Below are 22,205 nucleotides of genomic sequence, written 5' to 3'. Positions count from 1 at the left end.
GTGGCACTACAAAGGACTTGAACATCAAAGCACGTAAACATGGACAAGATGGGTGAAATCAACATTAATGAAATCTTTGTGCATTTAGAAATGATCAAACAGTAAAAAACACATCCTATTAACCACTGTGTTATTACTTTTTTTTTTTTTTTTCAAAAGAGAACTTGTTCCTTAGGGAATAGTCCAAGTTGATTTATATGTTACCACATATTGATCAACACTTCATTATTCAGGTGGTATCATTTTGAACACGTTTCATGTGTTCAAAAATATATGCCCACTATGTCCACAGCAATATCATATGCCATTTAAAGAATTAAAAGTAACATGAGTTTCTGCCTCTGCTATCAAGAATTTTCTACATGTCTCAGGTTCACATACTAATAGTTTCCTTGGGCATAAAAATGCTGTTATTAGAACAGAAAATACTCTTTTCTATTATATTAATCAAAGGAAAATTTGTTTTATAAAGTTTATAAAAGACACTCGTATACAGGAGAAAAATTCAAATATTTTATTGCCTCCATTGCAGTCCTTTGGGAACTCATTATTTATTTGAAAGCATGGTGTTGTTCTCCATTCAGGGAAATATATCTTTGAGAAAGTACACTGTTTTAAAAATAATGTGTACAGCCGTAGAGAGTTTACCAGCAATACTTTCCTGTCTCCCAGATACTACTACAGCTTTTAAAACAAGCAATAAAGCAGAAATTCTCCATTGTTAATCACAAGGCACTTCCCAAAGCAATGACATTTCAGAGTGGACATAAGGAATAAATTGTCTCTCAGAGTCAGGGGGATATGGGTCTATGGGTAACAATTCTGTTTTGGTACAAACTCAAGTCAGTAAAAGTCATTTAACAGATTATTTACAGTGTAAGATTAAAAAAAAAAAAGATTAGTTACCTTCACAGATTATCCAGTAATTTAATGAATTCTTTGATATTTTCTCAATAAGGTTCTTGATTATAAATACTATTTTTACAGTGATTCATTTCTAAGATTAAAAATCCTTGATTTAAGAATAATGATTTATTACCAGAAAAAACAGTGTCTTCTAGGGGTGTATATTGAGTCTTTTTCCTCAGTGTCTTACCACTGCATGTTAGAATAAGTGTAAGCTCCTTACTAAGACATAAAAAGCCCTGCATTTTTATGTATTTATATTTTACCTGACCTTGACATTCTTTCTTACCTTGTGTTGGACCATAAGTCTGTTGTTTTTCATGCACCAGACTCAGTGGTTTTTGTTTTGTCTTGTTCTCAGTTCTTCACTAGTCAACCTCTTTCCTGCCTCTTGCTTAGGATCTGTTATATCAGGTAACTTACTTTCTGAATATTGACCACCCCTCTCCAACATTTTGTCCTCTGGCAATTTTTAAATGGCTGGACTTTCTCCCCATTTAGGTTTCAGCTGAAATTTCACCACCTTCTTAGCCAGGCTTTCCTGTATAAATTTCTGTTTTCTTGTTTTACTGCTTATATCTAGGCTGTAAGTTCTAAAGACAAAACTTTACAACATTTCTAGCCTGTTCATAGTTTTATCTCTAGCTTCTACTATTTTAAGCACATTCTTGGCACAAAGAATGTATTTGTTGAATAAATTAATGTCATGAAGTATATTTTATAGGCAAAATCTGTTATGAAGGTAAAGATAATTTTTCAGAAACCCTTAACATTATATACGTTTATGTGTATAGTTCATATGCCTAATGTGAACTGATTGCATATTATTGGACGTCATGTTTGATATCATTTTTTTTCTTTTTTTAAAGATTTTATTTATTTATTTATTTATTTGACAGAGAGAGAGAAAGATCACAAGTAGGCAGAGAAGCAGGCAAAGGGGTAGGGGGAAGCAAGCCCCCTGCTGAGCAGAGAGCCTGATATGGGGCTCAATCCCAGGACCCTGGGATCATGACCTAAGCTGAAGGCAGAGGCTTAACGCATTGAGCCACCCAGATGCCCCATATTTTTTCTTTGATATATCTTGTATCTATGATATCTCAAAATTTCATATTACGTCCCTTAATCCAAAGAGTTATAATTCAAATAGAATCTCTGTTGCTCTTTTACATGAACATCTCTATTCAATGTTCCAATGCAATTATTTAAAATTTCTGCAGAGAATAAGATATGAACAGAACATTAATCTATAGGCAACTTGGCTAATAGTCAATACGATTTTATGCTTGCTGAGTATGCAAGTATGTTGCACCAAAAGAAAGATGTTATTGAAATATATCTACTACAACTAAGCGAAATCACTAATTCACAACAATATATTAGGCAACAATTAATTTGATTGTATATATTTTTTTCATTTGGAATCAGGGAATGCTAGCATAAAAACCAGACTGAAGTCCTAATTGTCTTCTCACTTATACCTTTCCTTACTATGTTTACCTTATTTTGCTAGCTGTATTTTGTATTTTTTAGGCAATTGTATATTTAAAGTTGGGATTTAATAATGCTTGCTCTATTTTCTTACATTTTTTCATTTAATTTGCTCCTGGCAATGTTATTAGACTTTTAAATTTTCCTTGAGGTTATTAAATATTCTAAAATGTATCATAATTCAACTTTATTTGTTACTTTTTTTAAGTATATGGACATTCTAAGACCTACAGGGTGACATGGAAATTATAGGTATCATTTCCCCTTTCTTCCATGTCATCCTTGTGCAGGGCCATGCTAATCTTCTCTGTATCATTCCAGTTTTAGTATATGTGCTGCTGAAGTGAGAGCACTTTTCTCCCTCTTTTGTCTCAGGTTGAAGTTTGCCTCAAGATCTTCAATTTTAAATAGTTATGTCCCACCCATTGTGGGTTTTTTGTTTTGGGTTTTTTTTGTTGTTGTTGTTGTTGTTGTTTTTTTTTTTTGCTTTCAGAAGATTGATTATTGTACAGTCAGCACTATATTCCTCACCCTGTCTTCAGAAGAGTCCTACCGTCTGTGTGTTCCTTTCCAGAATATTTCCTCCAGGTTGACATCTCAATTTAGAATTTAGTTACGTGATTGAGCTTCACTGTGAACCAGACTGTGATTGTGGTCATAAATTTCTTTTTTCTGGAAGGCTGCCTCTCAGATGTTCATCAGTTACCAAGTAAAGCTAGTCAGTTATATCTAGGTCTTGCGCATTCACCCTGAAAGCAGTATTCTAAAAAGATAAAATGAATTTAGACACGCATGATAATTACATGTTAGCATTTTTTGAAGTTATAAAAGTAATTTTAAAATTCTCTTATTTTTTCATAATGCTTTGTGAGAGATGTAGTTTCCTTTTCATTTTAAAATTATTTCCTTTGCTTTTCATTTTTCCACATTGCAATACTTAAAGATCTGTATGAGTAGGAAAAGAAACAACTTTATGAATATGAATGTGAACAATTCATCAAGTTAATTTTTTTCTTGAAAAACTATACATGCTCGGGGCGCCTGGGTGGCTCAGTGGGTTAAGCCGCTGCCTTCGGCTCAGGTCATGATCTCAGGGTCCTGGGATCGAGTCCTGCATCGGGCTCTCTGCTCAGCAGGGAGAGCAGGGAGCCTGCTTCCTTCTCTCTCTCTCTGCCTGCCTCTCAGTGTACTTGTAATTTCTCTCTGTCAAATAAATAAATAAAATCTTTAAAATAAAAAAAACTATACATGCTCATTCAATAAATTGTAATTAGAATTTTTGAGAAGATTCAAAACATTTAAGGGAATAAATTAAATATAGATAAATTAATGAAAACAAATATATTTTAATGTTTTTATTTCAAAAATCTATTTCAGCTGCAAAGCTTGATATATTTACATTTAGTCTGAATCCGTGACCCTTTAATAGCTTTTTGTTTATTATGCATTTTCACAGAATAGTAGGCAGAAAAACAAACAAAGAATGAAAAGAACTGGTTTTGTACAAATATATATTTTTTAAAATATTGAGCATTCTTTTAAAAATCAGATAATGTTTTAAAACATACTGAGGCAATACAAGCACTAGGCAAGAACATAAAGCTGTCATAGAACAGCATTTCCTAGGATTTTATAAATACTCTCTAAAACTTAGAATTTTATAAATTAAAGAAAATATGATATGGCTGAGTAATATAAAATTAATGGATGAAATTGGAGAAATCTACTTTAGGTAGAAAGAAAAACTGCTGGGAACACCTATAATAGAGAAGGCTGAGGTACACAATCTCACAAAAACATTTTTGAAACGTAGGGGAAGGGGATGATGTTTCATTTCACCTACATTACAAATTTCTTCAGGCCAGCCCTGATCCTGAAATCAAGAACTGACTCTAATTATAAATCTTACTTAGACACAGCAAATGGTAACTACTTTTGGTATGATGTTGCATAGTTATCTGGGTCACCTACTCACAGTCACTGTGTAGGTTAATTGGAAACAACCCAATGGTAATCCCATTGGTTTCCTGGTCTGCTTGAGTGTCCAGGAAAACCTATTACACATTCTGGAAAAGGGAAAGAGAGGTGAAATTTCTGCAGGAGAATTATGATTCTCTGGGTCAGGAGCTGTGGGAGCCACTGTAAATCTGAAAGAGCCTTTTGTCATGGATCAGAAGCCAGCAAAGGCCCTGGGCCAAGCTTTGAGTACACAGAGCTTCTGCTCCAGGAGTTGGGAGCAGAATGGGTCCCTCACAATGGCCATAGCGAACACCAGGATCTGGTCTACGGGATTGTAACTGCTGAAGCTGCCAGTCTGGCACTGCTATGCTCTGATATCAGGAGGAGAAAGCCCTTCCAACCTTCCTGGCCTTCCAAGACCCACTGCCCGCCAGCTTTGTTTCTTCCCTGCCTTGGTCTGGCAGTTGCAATGGAACACAGGTCTCCAACGTGCTTCCTGTCTCTATGGAAACTGGCAGGCAGCACCAGACTGATGGCCATGCTCCATAGTGGCTGGGCAGAGGGGCGGCATAGAAGGTGGATACCAGGTGTTATACTCTATAAGACAAGCTGAATCCTGAAAGGATAGAGTCAAAGAAAAACAAATTATATGTGGTCACCTAGGAAAACGGAATACTTAAAGTTGTTTAGACAAACCTAAAAGCTAAAATGAAATCATGAGAAAATGGCTAGAGAATTCTGTATTTTAAAGAACAGAGGGACATTCCAAAAGTGGGAACATTTTACACTTAGTTTATCAGTCTTAATTTTTCCTCCAATTTCCTTTCTCACATGATAGAGCACTTATTGCTCTTCTCTTGAGAATTTTAAGCTTGTGTTAATAGCATTTGTGATTTTCAATCCAATAGGCTTTAGTATGCAATGTGTGTTTCAGTACACACAACTACTGAGCCACAACTTTCACATTAGAAGGTTATTTGTTTAGACTGCCTTTGGTAATTTAGTGGAAGTAATAGCATGCTATGTGTGCATTTAGATATATTTTTAGACTCTAAGCAACAAGAATGATCTTGAACTTTCTAAGATTCAGGTTCTTTGCATAAATCCCAAACCTGTTGATGGAACAGATGAAAGGGAGGGGGGAGGAAGGGAGACACAAAGCTAAGGGAAGACCTAGAGAATAGTAAGCTTCCTTTGTATTTCACTGAGAAATGAATGCCTATTTCTGTCATTTCTTATATTTAAGGACCTGTGTATCTACTGATCCATTTAGCACCTGTGTTTTTCATGACCAAAATATGAGAACCTTAATGAGGCCAGTATTTTGCATTTAAAATGGGGTTCTTGAGAGGACAAAAAAAATTTAAAAACAAATCAAAGCATTACTTATGCCACTTGATTCAGATACCAGTACCTCTATTGAATTAAACAATTCTGTAGACTTAGTTGACAGTTTTCTCTAAGCATAAATATATTCCCAAATGAAGAATCAAAATATGTGGTATTGTTTATCTCATGGGAAGTTTATTCTTTCTCATGGAACAATCACATCTTCAATTCTTTCACACCTTGCTTTTATTTGTTCCCTTCACTGTTGTTAAATCCAGTTCTTCCTCTGAGAAAGTTGTGCTCATTTTCAGGAAGAAAAATAATGAAGGTCCTCAGTTCCTGTTAAATAGCCCACAAAAGTTGATCATTTACCCAAAAAAACCACTGACTGTAACTCACTCCCTCTCAGATGTGCAAAGACTCACCCTCTGCCTGTCTGTCTAGATATATCTCAGGTGATTACTGCCCTTAGTTAGTAAGCACTCATGCACAGCGTGCACGGATCCACTGTTGCGCCCCACATTTAATCTTTAGTGCAGGAAGAGAGATGGAGAAAACCATCGCCTTCACTCATCGTTCATTCAGGAGATAGCAAGGCTTGAATGATGCCATTTTTGGAAGCAGAGCCATGTTTTGGGATCAGTGTGCAAACATGCATTTTTGCCTGTCTGCTCTCTTTCCACAATACTGCTGGCTTCAAAGATCTCTCTCCACTGCTTTGTTTATTGCTCCTCTACAGTGATGGCACATCACAGCTTGGCAGCAAGGTCGAGATAGCCATGATCTTAGAATTTGCTTCTTTATGTGCTGCGTGACAGTGTGTTGGGTTCTTGGTGGTTAGTCAGTGAAAGCATGCATGGAATGTGGGAAGCAAGGACAGCTCTTAACTAACTGAGGTCAACAGGAGTCAAGACTCTGTTCACTTGAGTTTGAATTTGGTAATTCCTGATCCAGACAAGAAACGGTTTGAACCATTTTTTCCCTAAGCATATGAGAAATAGAAACATTAAAGGAATAATGGCAGCTTCTCTGTCTGCTATTTAAAGACAGGGTCAGGAAAGCCATCTTTGCAGACTATTGAATAATTGCTCTTCATTAAAGTGTCTTTCACAGCAATAAATTAGCAAATGGTTTCCATATAACTACTGCAACTAGCCTAAATGGGTTTCAGTCCCTGATGCTAGTTAGAAATAAACTTGGCAGTCTAAGAAAACTACCAGTTTAGCAGAGTAGAGGCGGGGGAAAAGAAGATAATTTAGAGGACTTTTATTGGAAGAATGGTGAGTGGGAGGGGGAAAAGGACTCTTGGAAAATGATTTGAGGATAAAGGGGAAAAGGGACTGAAGAAGGCTCCAAATATGAAGAGAAGAACTTCAAAAATGGAGTTTTATTGCATTGGAAAGAGCTCATTGGTTTTCAGGAAAAAAACAAAAAACAAACAAAAAAACCCTTTTTTTATGCTAAATATGTAGGTAAGAGCCCCAAGAAGACACATTAAAGGTGATTTTCCAGTGGTGTGCTATATAAATGATTAACAACTGCCTCTGTGGGAGGAAAAAAAAAAAAAAGACGCTGACGAGCTGTTTGCCAATCTCTATAGTGAAAAGACTCTCACTTGAGTCCATTTGAAGCTCATGTCATTAAGCATGAAGTGAGAAAAGTTACATTCGGTTGACTCTCGTGAGCTAGTATGAGCCCGCTCTAGCACATCACAGCTTTTACTTGAATTTCAAATGTTCCTTCAGTTATTAAAAATAGATGTAAAAGGTTGAAATGCATCTTTGAAATGTTTAACTCCAAACTCTATGCTTATTTTATAACAGTTACTCAGTCAGAATTAAGTTCACTTTCCTTCCCAAGCAGGTTTTTGTTTTTTTTGTTTTTTTTTGTTTTTTTGGTTAAGTATGTGAGGTCTGAAGACAGGGTGGGAAGGTTCCAAATCTGGCTGCTGCACTTTCCAGCTGTGTGACTGTGGGCACATTATTTAAACTCTCTTTGCATCAGTTCCAGCATTTTCAAGGTAGAAAGGGTAACAAGATTGGCATGAAAAGTAAATCACTTATAAAAGAAATGCACTTAGAATAGTGCCTAGAATATTGTGAACGCTCAGGTAAGTTTAGCTGTATTTTTCATATATTTACCATTGGCTTAGTGATTGTGGAAGATGGGGTGACAGAGGAAGAGTACTATGAAAACTGGGGTGCCTAGATGGCTCAGTCAGTTGACCAGCCGACTCTTGGTTTCCACTCAGGTCATGATCTTAGGGTTGTGAGATGGAGTTCCTCATCAGGCTCCATGCAGGAAGTCTGCAGGAGATTCTCTCCCTCACTCTCTCCCTCTGTGCCCCCCTGCCATTCTGTCTCTCTCTCACTCTCTTTCTCTCTCAAAATAACTAAATAAATCTTTAAAATGAATTTTGATCCAAAAGAAATTGGACCAGGAATGGAAAGTAAAATATTTTCCATCTCAGAGCCCTGTCTACGTAAGAGAGATTAGGTAGGGGTTATTTACTCAATATTCAAGGAAAGTTTTTGTCTCGTATGCTTGTCCCCTTCTGGAGCATAAATTTGACACAGTTGTTTTTTTTTTATGTCCCATTTTGGGTTCTGACAATGGTATTGGATATGTCTGTTCTAGATTACATCTGTTGTATCTTACGTATACTCCTCATGATTTTCAATCAGATCTTAAAAAAAAAAAAAAAAAGGTCTTAAGATAATATACCAACAAGGATTTTATGATTTTAAGTTTCTATATTTTTTTCCTTAGTAAGGAATGTCTCTCCTTGTGCCCCTCTGCTTTGACAATGAACAAATGTAGCAGACTTGAGTTACTATGGTCCTTCTACTGTCACGAGTTCCCCTATAATGCCAGCCACTGCTCTAAGGAGATGCTTTCCTACTGGACAGTGAGCACCACCGGAAGCTTCAGTGCACAATACAGAATGTTAAGCAATGAAACTGATTCAAAGATAAGTTTTATTTTCTTACATTTGAGCATACACTTGTTTGACAAGGATTAACTCCTCTGAAATCCAGGATGGGGCTGAGCTTAGCTGGAGGAAGGATCCTTTTAAAGTATGATATGACCAATGCATGTCAGAAATCCTTATAGATGGGGGGAATAAAGAGAGAGTTATATACCACAAACAGACTGCCTTCTCCCCTGCCTTTATATCCTCTTGCAAATTCTCCCAACTCTGTAGTCTCCTTATAAACTTCCTCTGTGCATCTTTCAGATGATGTTGATTATATAAGGCAAAGCATGTGGTAGGTCCCCGAAATATTTGTTTAATGAATGCCCTAAAAATGAATCCTCAATTTTGGTAACATACTGATTCTGCTAATTGAGAAAATTAGTAACTTCTTCAGAAAGACTCTCTAAAATTGAATTAAATGACAACCTTGAGCCAGAAAGAGTTAAAAGAGAAAAGTGGCAGTTAATCTGATGCTCTCTCCAGGTTATAACTAGAAGTAAAAGGCAATTCAAAGCTTGAGAAGAAGTTTGACGGTCTACAAAACTGGCTTTTGAATTGATTTTGGAAACCACATATCCTAAGGGTATTTAAGATTAGTAGATTCTCCACATGAGTTTGCTCTCTATGGGGAAAAACTAAATTATTTGACTGCAGGGATTTTAGGCTGCAAGTCCCAGGGAACTGAAGTCATAACTCTTTAAAGTCAGAACCCACGTGGGAACAAGATGGAGGGAAGTTGTCCTAATCTGCTACCTAAAAGGACAAGGAATAGGTATGCAAGTGTGTATAGAGTAACCCACATGCAGAAGACCCTAGCAAATACCACTTTCTTTCTTCTCTAGGCCGGTAAGGAAAGATTAAAATACTTGTCAAAAGGAAGTTCTGAATAGGATAGGCTATGTGAGGGCAGTTGATACTGACATTCTCTCTGATTTGATTTTAATGCTACAACCGAAATTTATGAGGACGTATTTCAGCTAGGTATGCGACTGAAAATTTCACTGTTAAAACACTTACTCATTTATATTTTTTACTGTTATCTAATTCACACTTTAGCAAATAGTAATCAAGTTACTATGACCCTGCAGCCTTTGTGGAAAAATAAGAATAAAATGTTGAACTTTCAGAACAAACCCCAAATGGTTCATTGACTTTGTTTCACCATGGAAAAATCACTTAACCTCCCAGTGTCAGTTTACCCATCTGTGAAATGAGAAGGATAATATTTTCTTATGGGGATGTTTTCAAAATTATTTTGCAAATGTAGTGGATGAAATTGTTGCAAGCATCACTGCTCTTTTTCCACTTCTTTAAAGAAGCAGACAATATTATTTATGTACCAGTTGATAGTCAAATTGTCACCCGGGATGCACTGTGTATTCTTATTAGCAGTTGTGTGCTTTTTATTACTTAAAGAATCCCTCCTCCTTCCCACTGTCAAGTTTATTGTGACATCAAAGCTCGGGAATCTGAGCAAAATATCTCGAAATCATTCTGAGCTTCATATTTATGAACTGTTAATCTGATATCCCTGGTAATTATTTCTTCTTTCTGTTTTAGCTCATGTTTTCTCTTACATGGTTTTTCGCCTCACCTCACTTCACAAGATTGATAGTTTTCCACGTTTCCCTGCTAGAGGTCACCTCTGAGCTGAAGGCAAAACACATCCCACTCTGGCTCCTGTTGACTTTTAAGTCAACTATCAAAGAATTTACTCCAGACATCTCCTAACCTCAATTTAAAAACTCCACCCTAAAGACTACAGGGAGATATCCTGGGGAGTTGCCATAGTGACTCTAAGAGGTTGGCATTGAGAAGACAAAGCTACTGATATCAGATTTTATAGTTGATAGGCTTAATTTTATAACGTGGTCATGAACTTCCGTGCTTGTGTCATTTAGATCTGGAAAGAAATTTTCCCCTTCAGGCTCTTGTGTCTCTTACAGTGCCAATCAACAGGCTTCTTGGTAATAAGATCCTTTATGCCAATAGCTCCCGCATAACCTCAAGTGGTGCTTGTGGTAATGACAGGATCATTACAAAACTAAAGAAGAAAAGGGAAATATATTTCATGGGTGTGATTAAGTCATCATAATGTTCTTGCATATGTAAATTATCCTTGACTTAATGAACTACCTTGCTCACATAATAGTATTTTAACCTGGCTCTGGAAAGTCATTTTTTACCTCTGTTGATGATTGTTACCAGACTTGGCAGAGCTTATCTCCAGATCATCTTGCTGAAGTGAAATTTATGTATTATGTTTCCATGTGCATGAATTTTGTTTTAACCACTAGAAGTGTTCTTATTAAGTAAAGTTATTATATGAATTATTTTAATAAAGTACTGTGGTACTTAGGAAGACGGAATACTTGATTATATTCTAATGATATCCAATTTGACAAGGGTCATTTAAAATATGTGTTTTTATCTTGATTATGAAAGAAATATATATTCGTTGGGGAAAATCAGGAAAGTAGAAAAAGGAACAAAGGAGAATATTATCTCTGTCTCCTAGGTTAATCTTTTGAAGATTTTGGTAGATAGTCTGCAAGATGAACACTCTTTGAAAAATACTTACATTGTTTTCTCGTGTTTCTAAAAACAGCTACATCTACAAGAAGCTCTGGTAAAATAAGATTCTTTTTTTAAATTTCTTTTATCAGAAATTGAAACTACAGGTCTCGTATCCATATTTCATAGACTATTCAGGATTATAAAAGCTACCAGGGAAGTATTTTATGTGGTATCTTCTGCCGCTTTAGGGAGTTCAATTCAGCCAAAATTATTCCAGTGCCTTGTTTTCAAAGATGATGAGATCCATCCTATATAATTAATGCAAGGCCAAAGGAAATTAATGATAATCATGTTACTATTTGAATATAAATCTTCATGTGTGCCTAGAAGGCAAAGAAGTTTTTCTGGAACACATAAGGGAGTATGAAGGAGTCTTAATGGTATGCAAAACGGTTGTCCCTGATTAAGAATTTTCAATTATTCTTTCTGTCTTTTTGTAATATATAGTTTTGTTGTTGTGTGGTTGGTTGAATGTTTTTGTTTTGTTTTGTTTTGTTTTTTGAGTGAAAAGTTAAGTCCAGTGCAGCTCTTGGGAAGTTAATCATTTTATAACTTTCATTTAATCAACATTTTCTTTAATCCCTTTTTAGGCAGCCAAGGGCAGTTTCCACTAACACAGAATGTAACGGTTGTTGAAGGTGGAACTGCGATTTTGACCTGCAGGGTTGATCAAAATGATAACACCTCCCTCCAGTGGTCAAATCCAGCTCAACAGACTCTGTACTTTGATGACAAGAAAGGTGAATACATTTTCTTTTAAATGTTTTAATCATATTCTGAAATATCCTAATTATAATGAATTTATTTTTCTGAGATGATTCAAATTATTCGTTTTGATTACCAAACTGCTGCTGCTTGTATTTAAACATGTTAAATATTAAATACTTTAGTTTGCAAGTCATAAACACTAAAGATAACCTATGTCAACTTTTTAATAAAATAAACAGCTTCAATTCTGTTTCAAAAATCATTTTATGCTTTCTCTTAACCATTATCTTCTCTCTAGATATCATATTCCTTCATTCTTATAATTGCCTTGTGTGTAGATTAGCTATTTTTCCTCACTCCAGGTAATATACATATATATTTTTTATTAACCCTAGCTTAATATATTTAGAAGATGCTCTATGATTTTGGAAAGTTTTGTGATTTTATTCTTATGAATGGGCTTGTAAGTAAGAATTGTAGAAATGATACCCATAATAAGTTTAAGTAAGTCCATGTTTCAAAATAAAGAACTGAAATGAAAAAGGTGTGTTTACTTCAAGTCGAGTTAGACTTCCTTAATTAACTGGACTCCTAATTGGATGATAGATTTTGATTAGAGCTTTTTTAGAGAAGTAATGAAATTCATAAAATTCATTCAAGCAAACACCTGAAAGTATACATTGAATTTCTAAGACTTTATCCATTATTGTAAACATTGGGAGGAAAAGGGAGTTCATGAACCATAATAAAAATATGGAGCTGTTGCTATAGATAAATTTACATCATATAGAATATAACTATTTATACATTGGCTGTTCAACATGGTCTCAATATCTGGATTTCTTATGAATCTGTATAGGTAACAGCAAGATAATTTGAAAGCAGTTTCATTTTAATGGTTGAAGAATAGTTGTATTAGTCCAATAAATCTGCGTATTTGCCCTAAAATAGGAATTCACTGTATTATTTTTACCTTGCTGCAGTTTTCCCTCTTTGATACACTCTAGATTTAAAATGACTTGTTTATTTATTTAAAATTTTAATATGTAATGAAGGATTGATTAAAAATTTATCGACTCAACAAATAATTTTTAATGTTTCCTTCATCAAAGGTGTTAGAGTTGGTGAACAAACAGATAAAATCCCTGCCCTTAGAGGACGTACAGTCTAATAAGGGACAGAAGATAAACCCATGATTAACTATATTTTAGAGTACATTGGTAGGGAACAAGTGTTTTCTCTCTCAATAGATAAATAGATGCATAGATAGTTGATACATACTTACAAAAAGAGAGGGAGAGAGAGAGGGAGGGAGGGAAGGAGAGAGAGAAATTTTAAGAAACTGGCTCAAGTGATTGTGGACGCTAGCACGTCTGAAATAGGCAAGGCAGGCCAGCTGACTAGAGACGCAGGGAAAAATCAGTATTGCAGCTCCAGTCTGAAGACAGTCTGAGACAAAATCCCTCTTCCAGGGATCTCAAATGTTTTCCCTTAATGCTTCAACTGATTGAACAAGGGCACAGCAGGATAATCCGCTTCACTCAAAGTGTACTGACTCAAATTAATCTCATCTAAATATACCTTCCCACCAGCATCCAGACTGACATATGACCAAATATTGGGGTACTGTGGCCTAATTAATTGGTGGGCATATAAAGTTAAGCATCACAGAGGGTCAGGCTAGCATTTCTGTAGACCTGCATTACTTAGAAAGAGCTTTTATTTATTGTTTTATTTTGCCATTTGATTCCTGGCAGGAATCACCAATGGCCGCATTGTCATAGAATCATATGAGAGGATGGGGTTAAATGTCCCACAGTAATGTGAGATTTTAAAGTTAGTATGGTGATTTAAACCTTGTGACTCAAATATTGGCCAGACTTAAAGCCAAAGTGGTGACTCCATAATTATGTCTTGATTAGAATATTGTGTAATCACTCAGGTTTAATGTGGACTTTTAGTCACAGAGATTTTTTCTTTTCTTTTTTTTTTTATTTTTTTTGGTACATGAAGAATATTTTAAAGAATCTGAAAATGAATTTTGAAATGTTTATCTGCTAAACACTCACTATATAGTATTAATGTAATTTTAATCCCTATTAGTATTGTTGGTTATGTAATGCTTCTGATTAAGGAGTAATAATAGTAGTATTAATGTAATTTTAATCCCTATTAGTATTGTTGGTTATGTAATGCCTCTTTTTAATCCCATTTAGAAAATTTTAAAGATATTTTGTGAGGCTATAAAATATATCTTTGCAGTTTTAAAAAATATGAGTAATATCTATCTTTATTTATTTATATTTAATTATTTAGATTATCTTTATATCTTTATTTATATTTAATGTGATACTTTAAAATTTTTTTAAAAGAAAGGATATTCAAGAATAAAAATTTGATTTTATGAATTAATGAATTACTTTATAATTTTATAAATATAACCCCCATAAACTAACCTGTATTTCAGGTGAATGAATAGGGATGAAAGTTATACAAGTAAAAATGAAGCTTTGAAGACTACCTTTGATTTCACTAGTAAAATCCTAGTAAAAAAATTCCCTAGTAAAAAATATATCTAAGTTTTATCATGCTAATATTCTGTAAAGCTTATATTTTGACTTTAAGTTTACTAGTGCTTTTGGGGTAATGAAGGCACATCTCTTAAAAATTAAAAAAAAAAAAATGTACTAATGTTTACTTCTCTTTGCTCCTTTATGGTGTTTGGAGGAGTTTGTTGTTTTTTGAAACAAGTGATCTCTGTTTCTTTCTAAAGAATGAAGTCACATCGGGGCACCTCAGAGACTTAGTCCTTTGAGTTTCCTGTTATTGGTTTTGGCTCAGGTCATGATCACAGCCTCTGCAGGGAGTCTGCTTGAGTTTCTGTCTTTCTCTCTTCATCTGTCTGCCCCCAGTCCCCTCTCACTCTCATGCTCTAAAATAAATTTTTTTGTTGTTTTTTAAAAAATAAAATCCCATTAGTTAAAAAAAAATACATAAGAGTCACACACAGAGATTTAAAAACCTCTTTTTGCTTTTAGTATTAATTGATTACAGTATTTGCAAATAAATATTTAAACGTGTATGCCCAAACACAAGGTGACATCAATTTTAAGGAAATTTCTCCCTTTCCCAGTGATGCAAAGCAAGAGAAAATGTTTTGGGGACAAAATCATTTAGAGATGCTCATGGAACAATTAAATATATAGTTATGATATTTAATTCCTTGATTTGAGTGTATTTGTGTATTTAAACTAATACAAAAACATATATTCACTTAGAGATACTGCTTTTCCATCCTAGCATTTAATGAAATAAAATTTCTTAGCCGCACTTTTTCAAAGTGTAGGATATTATCAATGAGAAATTTGTTCCAGGTAACAACTATGAATTTTTATGACAGCAGAACAATTTTTTTGTTGTTCATTCATCCTGCAGGAGTGTAATAATGATCTGTGCTACGCAACAACTGATTGTACTGCTTTTCAAGCAGATCTTTGAGACTCATGTTTACAGTGACATCTACAATTGTGAGGTCAAATCCTCAGGCACAAAACCAAAATCTATACAAAATGCCTTTGCCTTCTCTTTCCGTGATTCCGTAAGTTATCCTTTATAGAACATCTAAAACCAGAATTGATTCAGGGTATTTCAAGCTAATGCATCTTAGGATCCTGTTGAAAAAAAAAAAAAAAAAAGCAACTTGTAATACAAGATTTAAAAAGACTTGGAAATAAGGCAGCCCCTCTTTTCTGAGGGATAATTATGGTGGGAAAAATCCATCATGTCATGTTTAGGATATTTAGGAACATATTCATCTTACTGTTATAAAATAGCAAAATACCTAATCATATGAATCACTACAGTATGCACTTACTTTATTTCGTTTTTTAACCAGTTGTTAAAACAGCTTAGAATTACATTGAAAAAAGACTGTGTGTGTGTGTGTGTACTATAGCCAATTTCTGGTTTTGATATTAGACTGCTTATAACTCTAACTCTATTATGGTTTTAATGGTCTTTTGCAACAGGGGCTCCTGAGTGGCACAGTGGGTTAAAAGTGCGACTCTTGATTTCTGTTCAGGCCATGATCTCAGGGTTGTGGGATCCAGGCCCAAGCCAGGCAGGCAGTCTGCCTGAGATTCTCTTTCTCCATCTGCCCCTCCCCCCTCAAATAAATGAATAAATTGTTTAAAAAAATAGTTTGTTGCAACAGAATAACTAGAAGTTTTGAATTAAAAAACAAAACAAAACAAAAAAACCTTTCATGAATGGCAATCGAATATGTCTATTACTTCACCAGTCAGTCATTGGTTCAGTTCTTACGTGATGTCCTAGTGGAAGGGATCCTTGACAGTGATGTCCATCAAATGCAAGTGTTTGAAAATGAAAGTGTTTTTTTGAAGATGCCACAGTACAGTTTCCCCCCTCCCCCACGGTCTTTTTGTCTGCCTTTACTAGCCTCACATCCATCCTAGGCTTATCACGAGCAAACAAATATGCCATATGGTGCCAGAGCCTAAGTGCGGAAGCTAAGTGTGAGTTAGCATGACTAGAGTAACACACACTTGCTGTGCAAGTGACAACCACTCAGGAGAACAATAGAGAAAACGAGTGATTGTCTGTATCACTGATTGTGCCAGCTTCTACAGGTGGCTGTTACCTTTAAATAAAGGTTCCGTCCTTAATTCTGTTCTTACTTCTGCCTCACATTGTGTTACCTCTTATTTGTGGGAGCTTTCAGAACAATCTTTCAAGGGTATACACTATTACAGTGTTTTAATTGTGTCTCAAATGATTTTAAAATGCAGCTGAGGTTGAAAAGCTTTGGGTTAAGCAAGTCAATTTTCACAAGAGTTCTGTATACCTAAATTTAGGTTTTTGTACTGACATCAGTTATCGAGAAGGAAGGGAGAAAAGGAAGCAGAGCCAATGGCTCAGAAGAATGGGACAGGTGCTTCTCATCAACATTGCCACTGCCAATCTGAGTTTCAAGCCAGATTCTGAGAAGGCTTTCATACTACCTGAGTCCTTCCTGCCTGTGAACAAAGAATTCAGAATGGTGGCCCATTGATCCAGCTGGAATTGGAGAAACCTTTCCTGTTTACTTTCGATTATTCACTAAAGAAAAGCATGCTGTGAGTGGGCAGTTGGTGATCAGCTGAAGGAGAATTAAGCTGCAGCCCTTTCCTAGGAGTCTCTGTGAGGGAAGTTAAATGTGAATATTCAGGAATCTCTTCTCAAGAGCAGGGGTGGATGGGGGCGGCTAATGTGAAACTGATATTGTAAGATTTCTCATTCACATAAAATAAAGAGGAAGGCGTGAGTTTGGCAATAAAAATCCGGGCCTTGGCTCCTGTGAGCTCACTCAAGGTGACCCACAGCTTCCTCAAATGGAGAATTAAGGATCAAACTCTCAAGGAATTTGTCCACAGACATTCAACTAATGAGGGGTAATGAAGGAATCGAGGTGTGGCCTCTGTGTTAGTTTTAACCAGAATGCCAGAAAAGAAAGGCATCTGACACCAGGTCAGCTTAAGTATACCCCAGGTGGTCTCTGCCACTGATATCAGCAGCTGCCCTTTAAGTAAAGAGCAGCAGCTCCTTTCAAAATGTTGAAGATGTACATAGAGTAAGACAGAGGGATGCATTTATAGTAAGCACTGCCCAAGAGAATTTTCCATGACAGCGTTCTATATCTGCGCAGAACAAAATTATGTAGCCAGCTGCCACATGTGAACATTTAAATTAAAGTTAAATGAATAAATTAAAAATTATATAAAATTATATAAAGATATAAATGGAATATAATAAAATAAAATAACTAAAAACAAAATAATATAAATAAAATTATATAAAAATAAATAAATAAAAATTAAATAACATCAAAATTTACTTTCTCAGTCACACTGGCCACATTTCAAGTACTCGATAGACACGTGTGGCTAGTGGTTACTATTTCGTAAGGCACAGTTCTAGGTGCTGATTCACTCCTTAGATGTTGTAATAGACCTTGTCTAATTCCAGCCTTGGCTAATAGAATATCTATTTTCCAACTGAGAAAACCCTAGGTCCTTATAAATACATGCATTGACTAGTAAATAAATGACATTTTGCTGTTTAAGTTGCATAGCTTAATTTTTTTAGAGATTTTACTTATTATTTGGCAGAGAGAGAGAGAGAGCAGAAGCAGGGGGAGTGGCAGGCAGAGCGAGAGGGAGAAGCAACCTTCCTGCAGGGCAGGGAGCCCACGTGGGGCTCTTTTGCTATACCCACTCTGTTCCAAATGCTTACCTACTACTATTTATAACAGATACGGTGAGATTTGAGTGCAGGAACTTAACCTACTAAGCTACCTAGGCACCCCTAAGTTACATGGCTTTAGTGGTGACATTGTAGCATCGGAGACAGGAGTCAGATCTGATGTCTATTCCTGCCTCTGACAACAACTAGCAGAGTAAAAACGGGGGCTCATCAACACTTGACCATATGAAATGTTCTGCTGGTTGGATCACAATTGCAGTTTTAACAATTTTTTTAAACAATTTCCCTGTCTACTTTCTGTGCACCCGAAAACCAAAAATCATTAACCTATGACTTAACTATCCAAATACAATTCCATTTCATTTCTGCATAGTTGCTGTATGAAAATTTTTTTCTATAACACTTAAAATCCTGCAAATCTAAACAGAAAATAAAAATTAAGAGGATAGACATTACAGGTTCTTATGGGTCAGAGGGACCTAGAATAGACATAACTAACTAATTCACTTGTTATGCCTCTCTTCTCTTTCTTTTTACACAAATCTCACCACATTTGTTATAAATGGTAGTAGGTAAGCTTTTGGAATAGGGAGGGTATACGGAGACAGAGAAAATAGGGAATAGAGTTCATTGAAACACCACAGGAATGCTGTGTGGCATTTGGAATAGAAATAAAAGAAATCAATTAGATCATTGCGTCTGTTTCTCTGCAGGTATGGGGGAAAAAAAAAAACAATTGAAGAGGTACAGTCTGATCACTTAATGCTCAGGAAAAAAAAAAAAAAAAGAACTTCAATTCCTTCCTATTATTGACAAAAATATACTTTGCACAAACATCTCCAAGGGTGCATACCATATGCATTCCACAGAGATATCCCTATGTGCTTGTATTTGTTTTTATGTAAAAATGCAAAATATGTAAATTTTTGTGACATTTCTCTTCACAGTAGTTTTGCTTTTTTGAATTAGGCTTGAATGATTCTCAAATATTTCCTGGAGGAAATTTCATTACTGGAGGAAAGAAAACAAAATTTTATTAAGGGTCTAACCAAAAATCACTGGTGTTCATTATCTAATTATTCTGCCAATAACTTTACATTATTACTGGGGATAGTGGGAGACAAGGAACATGCATAAGGTGTCTTAGAACAAGGAGTGATAAAGAGAAGAAAAATGAGATGAACCTGAAATGAAGGTAAACGTTTTCCTGACTCCCTGCCAGCCAGTGCCTCCTGACAGAATCCTTACCCACGACTGCTTTCAATCAATGTGACAGACTTTAAAATATTAAAAATTAACTCAGGAAGGCAGGTATAAGTGTGGCCAATATTACCCTTCTTTTTTCTTTCTTAATTTTTAAAAAATATTATATATATATATATGTTTCAGTAAAGTGATGGAATTAATGATGACAACTTAAAGTTACACAATACAATTTTTCAATAACTTCAGTTTATATTTTCTCATTGTATTCACAGCAACCCTGTAACATAGGCAGACCCATTATATAAATAAAGAGGTCAAAGAGTGCAGATTTGAATAACTTGAGTAGTAAATGACAAAATGATGAGACTTAGTTTTCTTACAATGCGCTTAATTTTTATGCTGAATCATTCTGGTAAGGACTTCATTTTATAGTGTTTTGGATTTTTGTTTGTTTGTTTGTTTTTCAATTTTCTTGTGAAAATCATCACTTCTTTTTGGTCTTTACTCCAAAGTCACTTTCTCAGAAAGAGATCTGAGTACACTTTATTTTATATTTCAACTCCCACCACACTATAGTCATTTCATATATATCAGCAGCTTTCTTAGTAAAATCATGCATATTAAATGAGTCTGAATCAAGTTACCATTAAAAATTATACACTTGAATTAATAAAGAATGAGCACACTATTTACAGATATTTCTAGACATAATTAAAGGTATAAGTCAATGTGATTTCGCACCTAGGAGCTAGCAACATCAGGAAACTATCCTACCCTTGGCCCTGAAAAGGGGGCAGAAAAGCAAAAGCTACAAGTGTGGAAGGAGGCTTCTGGTTAGAAGCTCTGAGTGGTTGGGAAAGGGGTGTCATGGAAATATGTCAGTTGATTTCTTTTTCCTCCTACCTTCTGATTTCTTGACAATACGTTCCATTATCTGAGCCCAAATGGAAACCACAGAGCAAAGGATTCTCCCAGAGCAAAGATCTGGGGGAAAAAAAAATAAACAAACAAATCTAGAAGGATAAGCAGAAAGTAACCAGCACAACTTACATGCATATACAAAAATCTCTCCCTATCCAATTATTTTCAGTGAAGATAATTTCTACAGAAACCTTGCATCTCTCTGCTCACAATGACCTTAAGTAGAATTGTTTCTTTTGGGGAGACATAAGTCACAAAGCTATTTTTAAAACATATTAATCTTTCAATGTTATATTTCTCAAATTTAATATATATGTTAAATTGTGTGCTAATAGATTTTGTGAAGAAATAATTTCCTTTCACTTAATCTTCTAATATTAAAGCCGTTATGGGAAATTTTCATTAAGTATCAGCAAGATCTTTAGTTATACATAATATGTGTTCTTAATCTGTTTATTTTAGTGTAGTTTAAGTCTAGCAATTTCATGAAATATAGATAACCATATACACTATAAATTTTATTTGCTCTATGTTTTTAGTGGTTATATGTTAAGCAATAACAGCATCAGGATTTGGAACTTTGACATTCAAAACCACATATGTATGCCTGAATGTTTTCAGCAAGTGTTAATTTTGGGATATTTTAGAATTCAGCATATTTTCCATACTTGCTATGATATTTTAGAGAAATAAAGTTTCACTAATATTACTATTTTTGATGCATTGTATAATGCTTTTATTTAAAATAAAAGTGAAACATAATACAAATAAATCAAGTAATGGTAGGCCTCTGAAAATTAGCATGTTCCTGAGATTAACTTTTGTGTTTATTCAATCAGTCATTGAATACATATTTGCTAACTATCTAAAGTGTGAAGTTGTTTCCAGTTATTGTAGCTCTTTGATTTTTGAGTAGTCCATACCAGGTTAAATAGAACTGCTTAAAAGAAAGCTTGTCCTGGTTAAAATTAGATTCCCCTTATCTTCTAATTATTTATGTTTCTGGGCATATATTTTGTATCAGCATGTTGATAAGATATACAGAGTCAGTACATAGTCAGAAATTGTTAAAGTGATTAATTGTTAAAGAAAAACATTTTTTCTCTCAGCAGTAAAAGTGGATGATGGCTAGAATCAGCCTTGGTGGATAGTCAACACCATTGTGTCATCTCTTTCCGTCTCCCAAAACAATTTTAAAAATGCAAATAATGACTAACCAGGTTTTGGGGAATTATATTTTTTTATATTAAAGATCCTCAATTTGGAGAATTAATAGTCATTACAGAAAGCAGGTTGCACAAAGTAAATGTTAATCTACATGTCCAAGCAGATTTAATATTTAAAACATTTCCATGTGCCCATTTCGGTTCAATTATATGAAATAAATCTGTGCCCCAGGAATTATGCTGACCATTGGAATTACTAATATGACATGAATTTTGACATCGGGGAGCAAGTTTTCATGTATCACCCAGGTAGTACTGGCCTCTTAAATAAATTTGGAAGCTTTCCTTCCTTCCTTAAATGTTTGGTAGAATTCACCTGTGAAGCCATCTGGTCCTGGACTTTAGTTTGTTGGGAGGTTTTTGATTACTGATTCAATTTCTTTCTTTTTTTTCTTTTTTTTTAAGATTTTATTTATTTATTTGACAGAGATCACAAGTAGGCAGAGAGGCAGGCAGAGAGAGAGAAAGGAAGGGAAGCATGCTCCCCACTGAGCAGAGAGCCTCATGCGGTGCTCTATCCCAGGATCCTGAGATCATGACCTGAGCTGAAGGCAGAGGCTTTAACCCACTGAGCCACAGGCGCCCTGATTACTGATTCAATTTCATTGCTAGTAATTGGTCTCTTCAGATTTGCTATTTCTTCC

General features: G+C 35.1%; 1 protein-coding gene and 1 non-coding gene across 5 annotated transcripts in view; one reads left to right on the top strand and one right to left on the bottom strand.

Annotated features, from left to right (window-relative positions):
* CADM2 (cell adhesion molecule 2) overlaps positions 1-22,205 on the top strand; it is a 1,101,138-nt gene that overhangs the window by 825,553 nt on the left and 253,380 nt on the right. For all 4 annotated transcript variants that reach the window (XM_059392144.1, XM_059392141.1, XM_059392142.1 and 1 more), the window contains one exon: positions 11,830-11,979. In XM_059392144.1, the coding sequence (XP_059248127.1) occupies positions 11,830-11,979 (150 nt within the window). The remainder of the gene's footprint in view (positions 1-11,829; positions 11,980-22,205) is intronic.
* LOC132012670 (U6 spliceosomal RNA) lies at positions 2,642-2,750 on the bottom strand. The gene has a single exon (XR_009402674.1). It is a non-coding gene; the product is annotated as a U6 spliceosomal RNA (small nuclear RNA).

The sequence above is a fragment of the Mustela nigripes genome, chromosome 2, assembly GCF_022355385.1.
Source record: "Mustela nigripes isolate SB6536 chromosome 2, MUSNIG.SB6536, whole genome shotgun sequence".
NCBI lineage: Eukaryota > Metazoa > Chordata > Mammalia > Carnivora > Mustelidae > Mustela > Mustela nigripes.
Note: the sequence above shows the minus strand (reverse complement) of the source record. Positions and strands in the feature narration are given on the sequence as shown.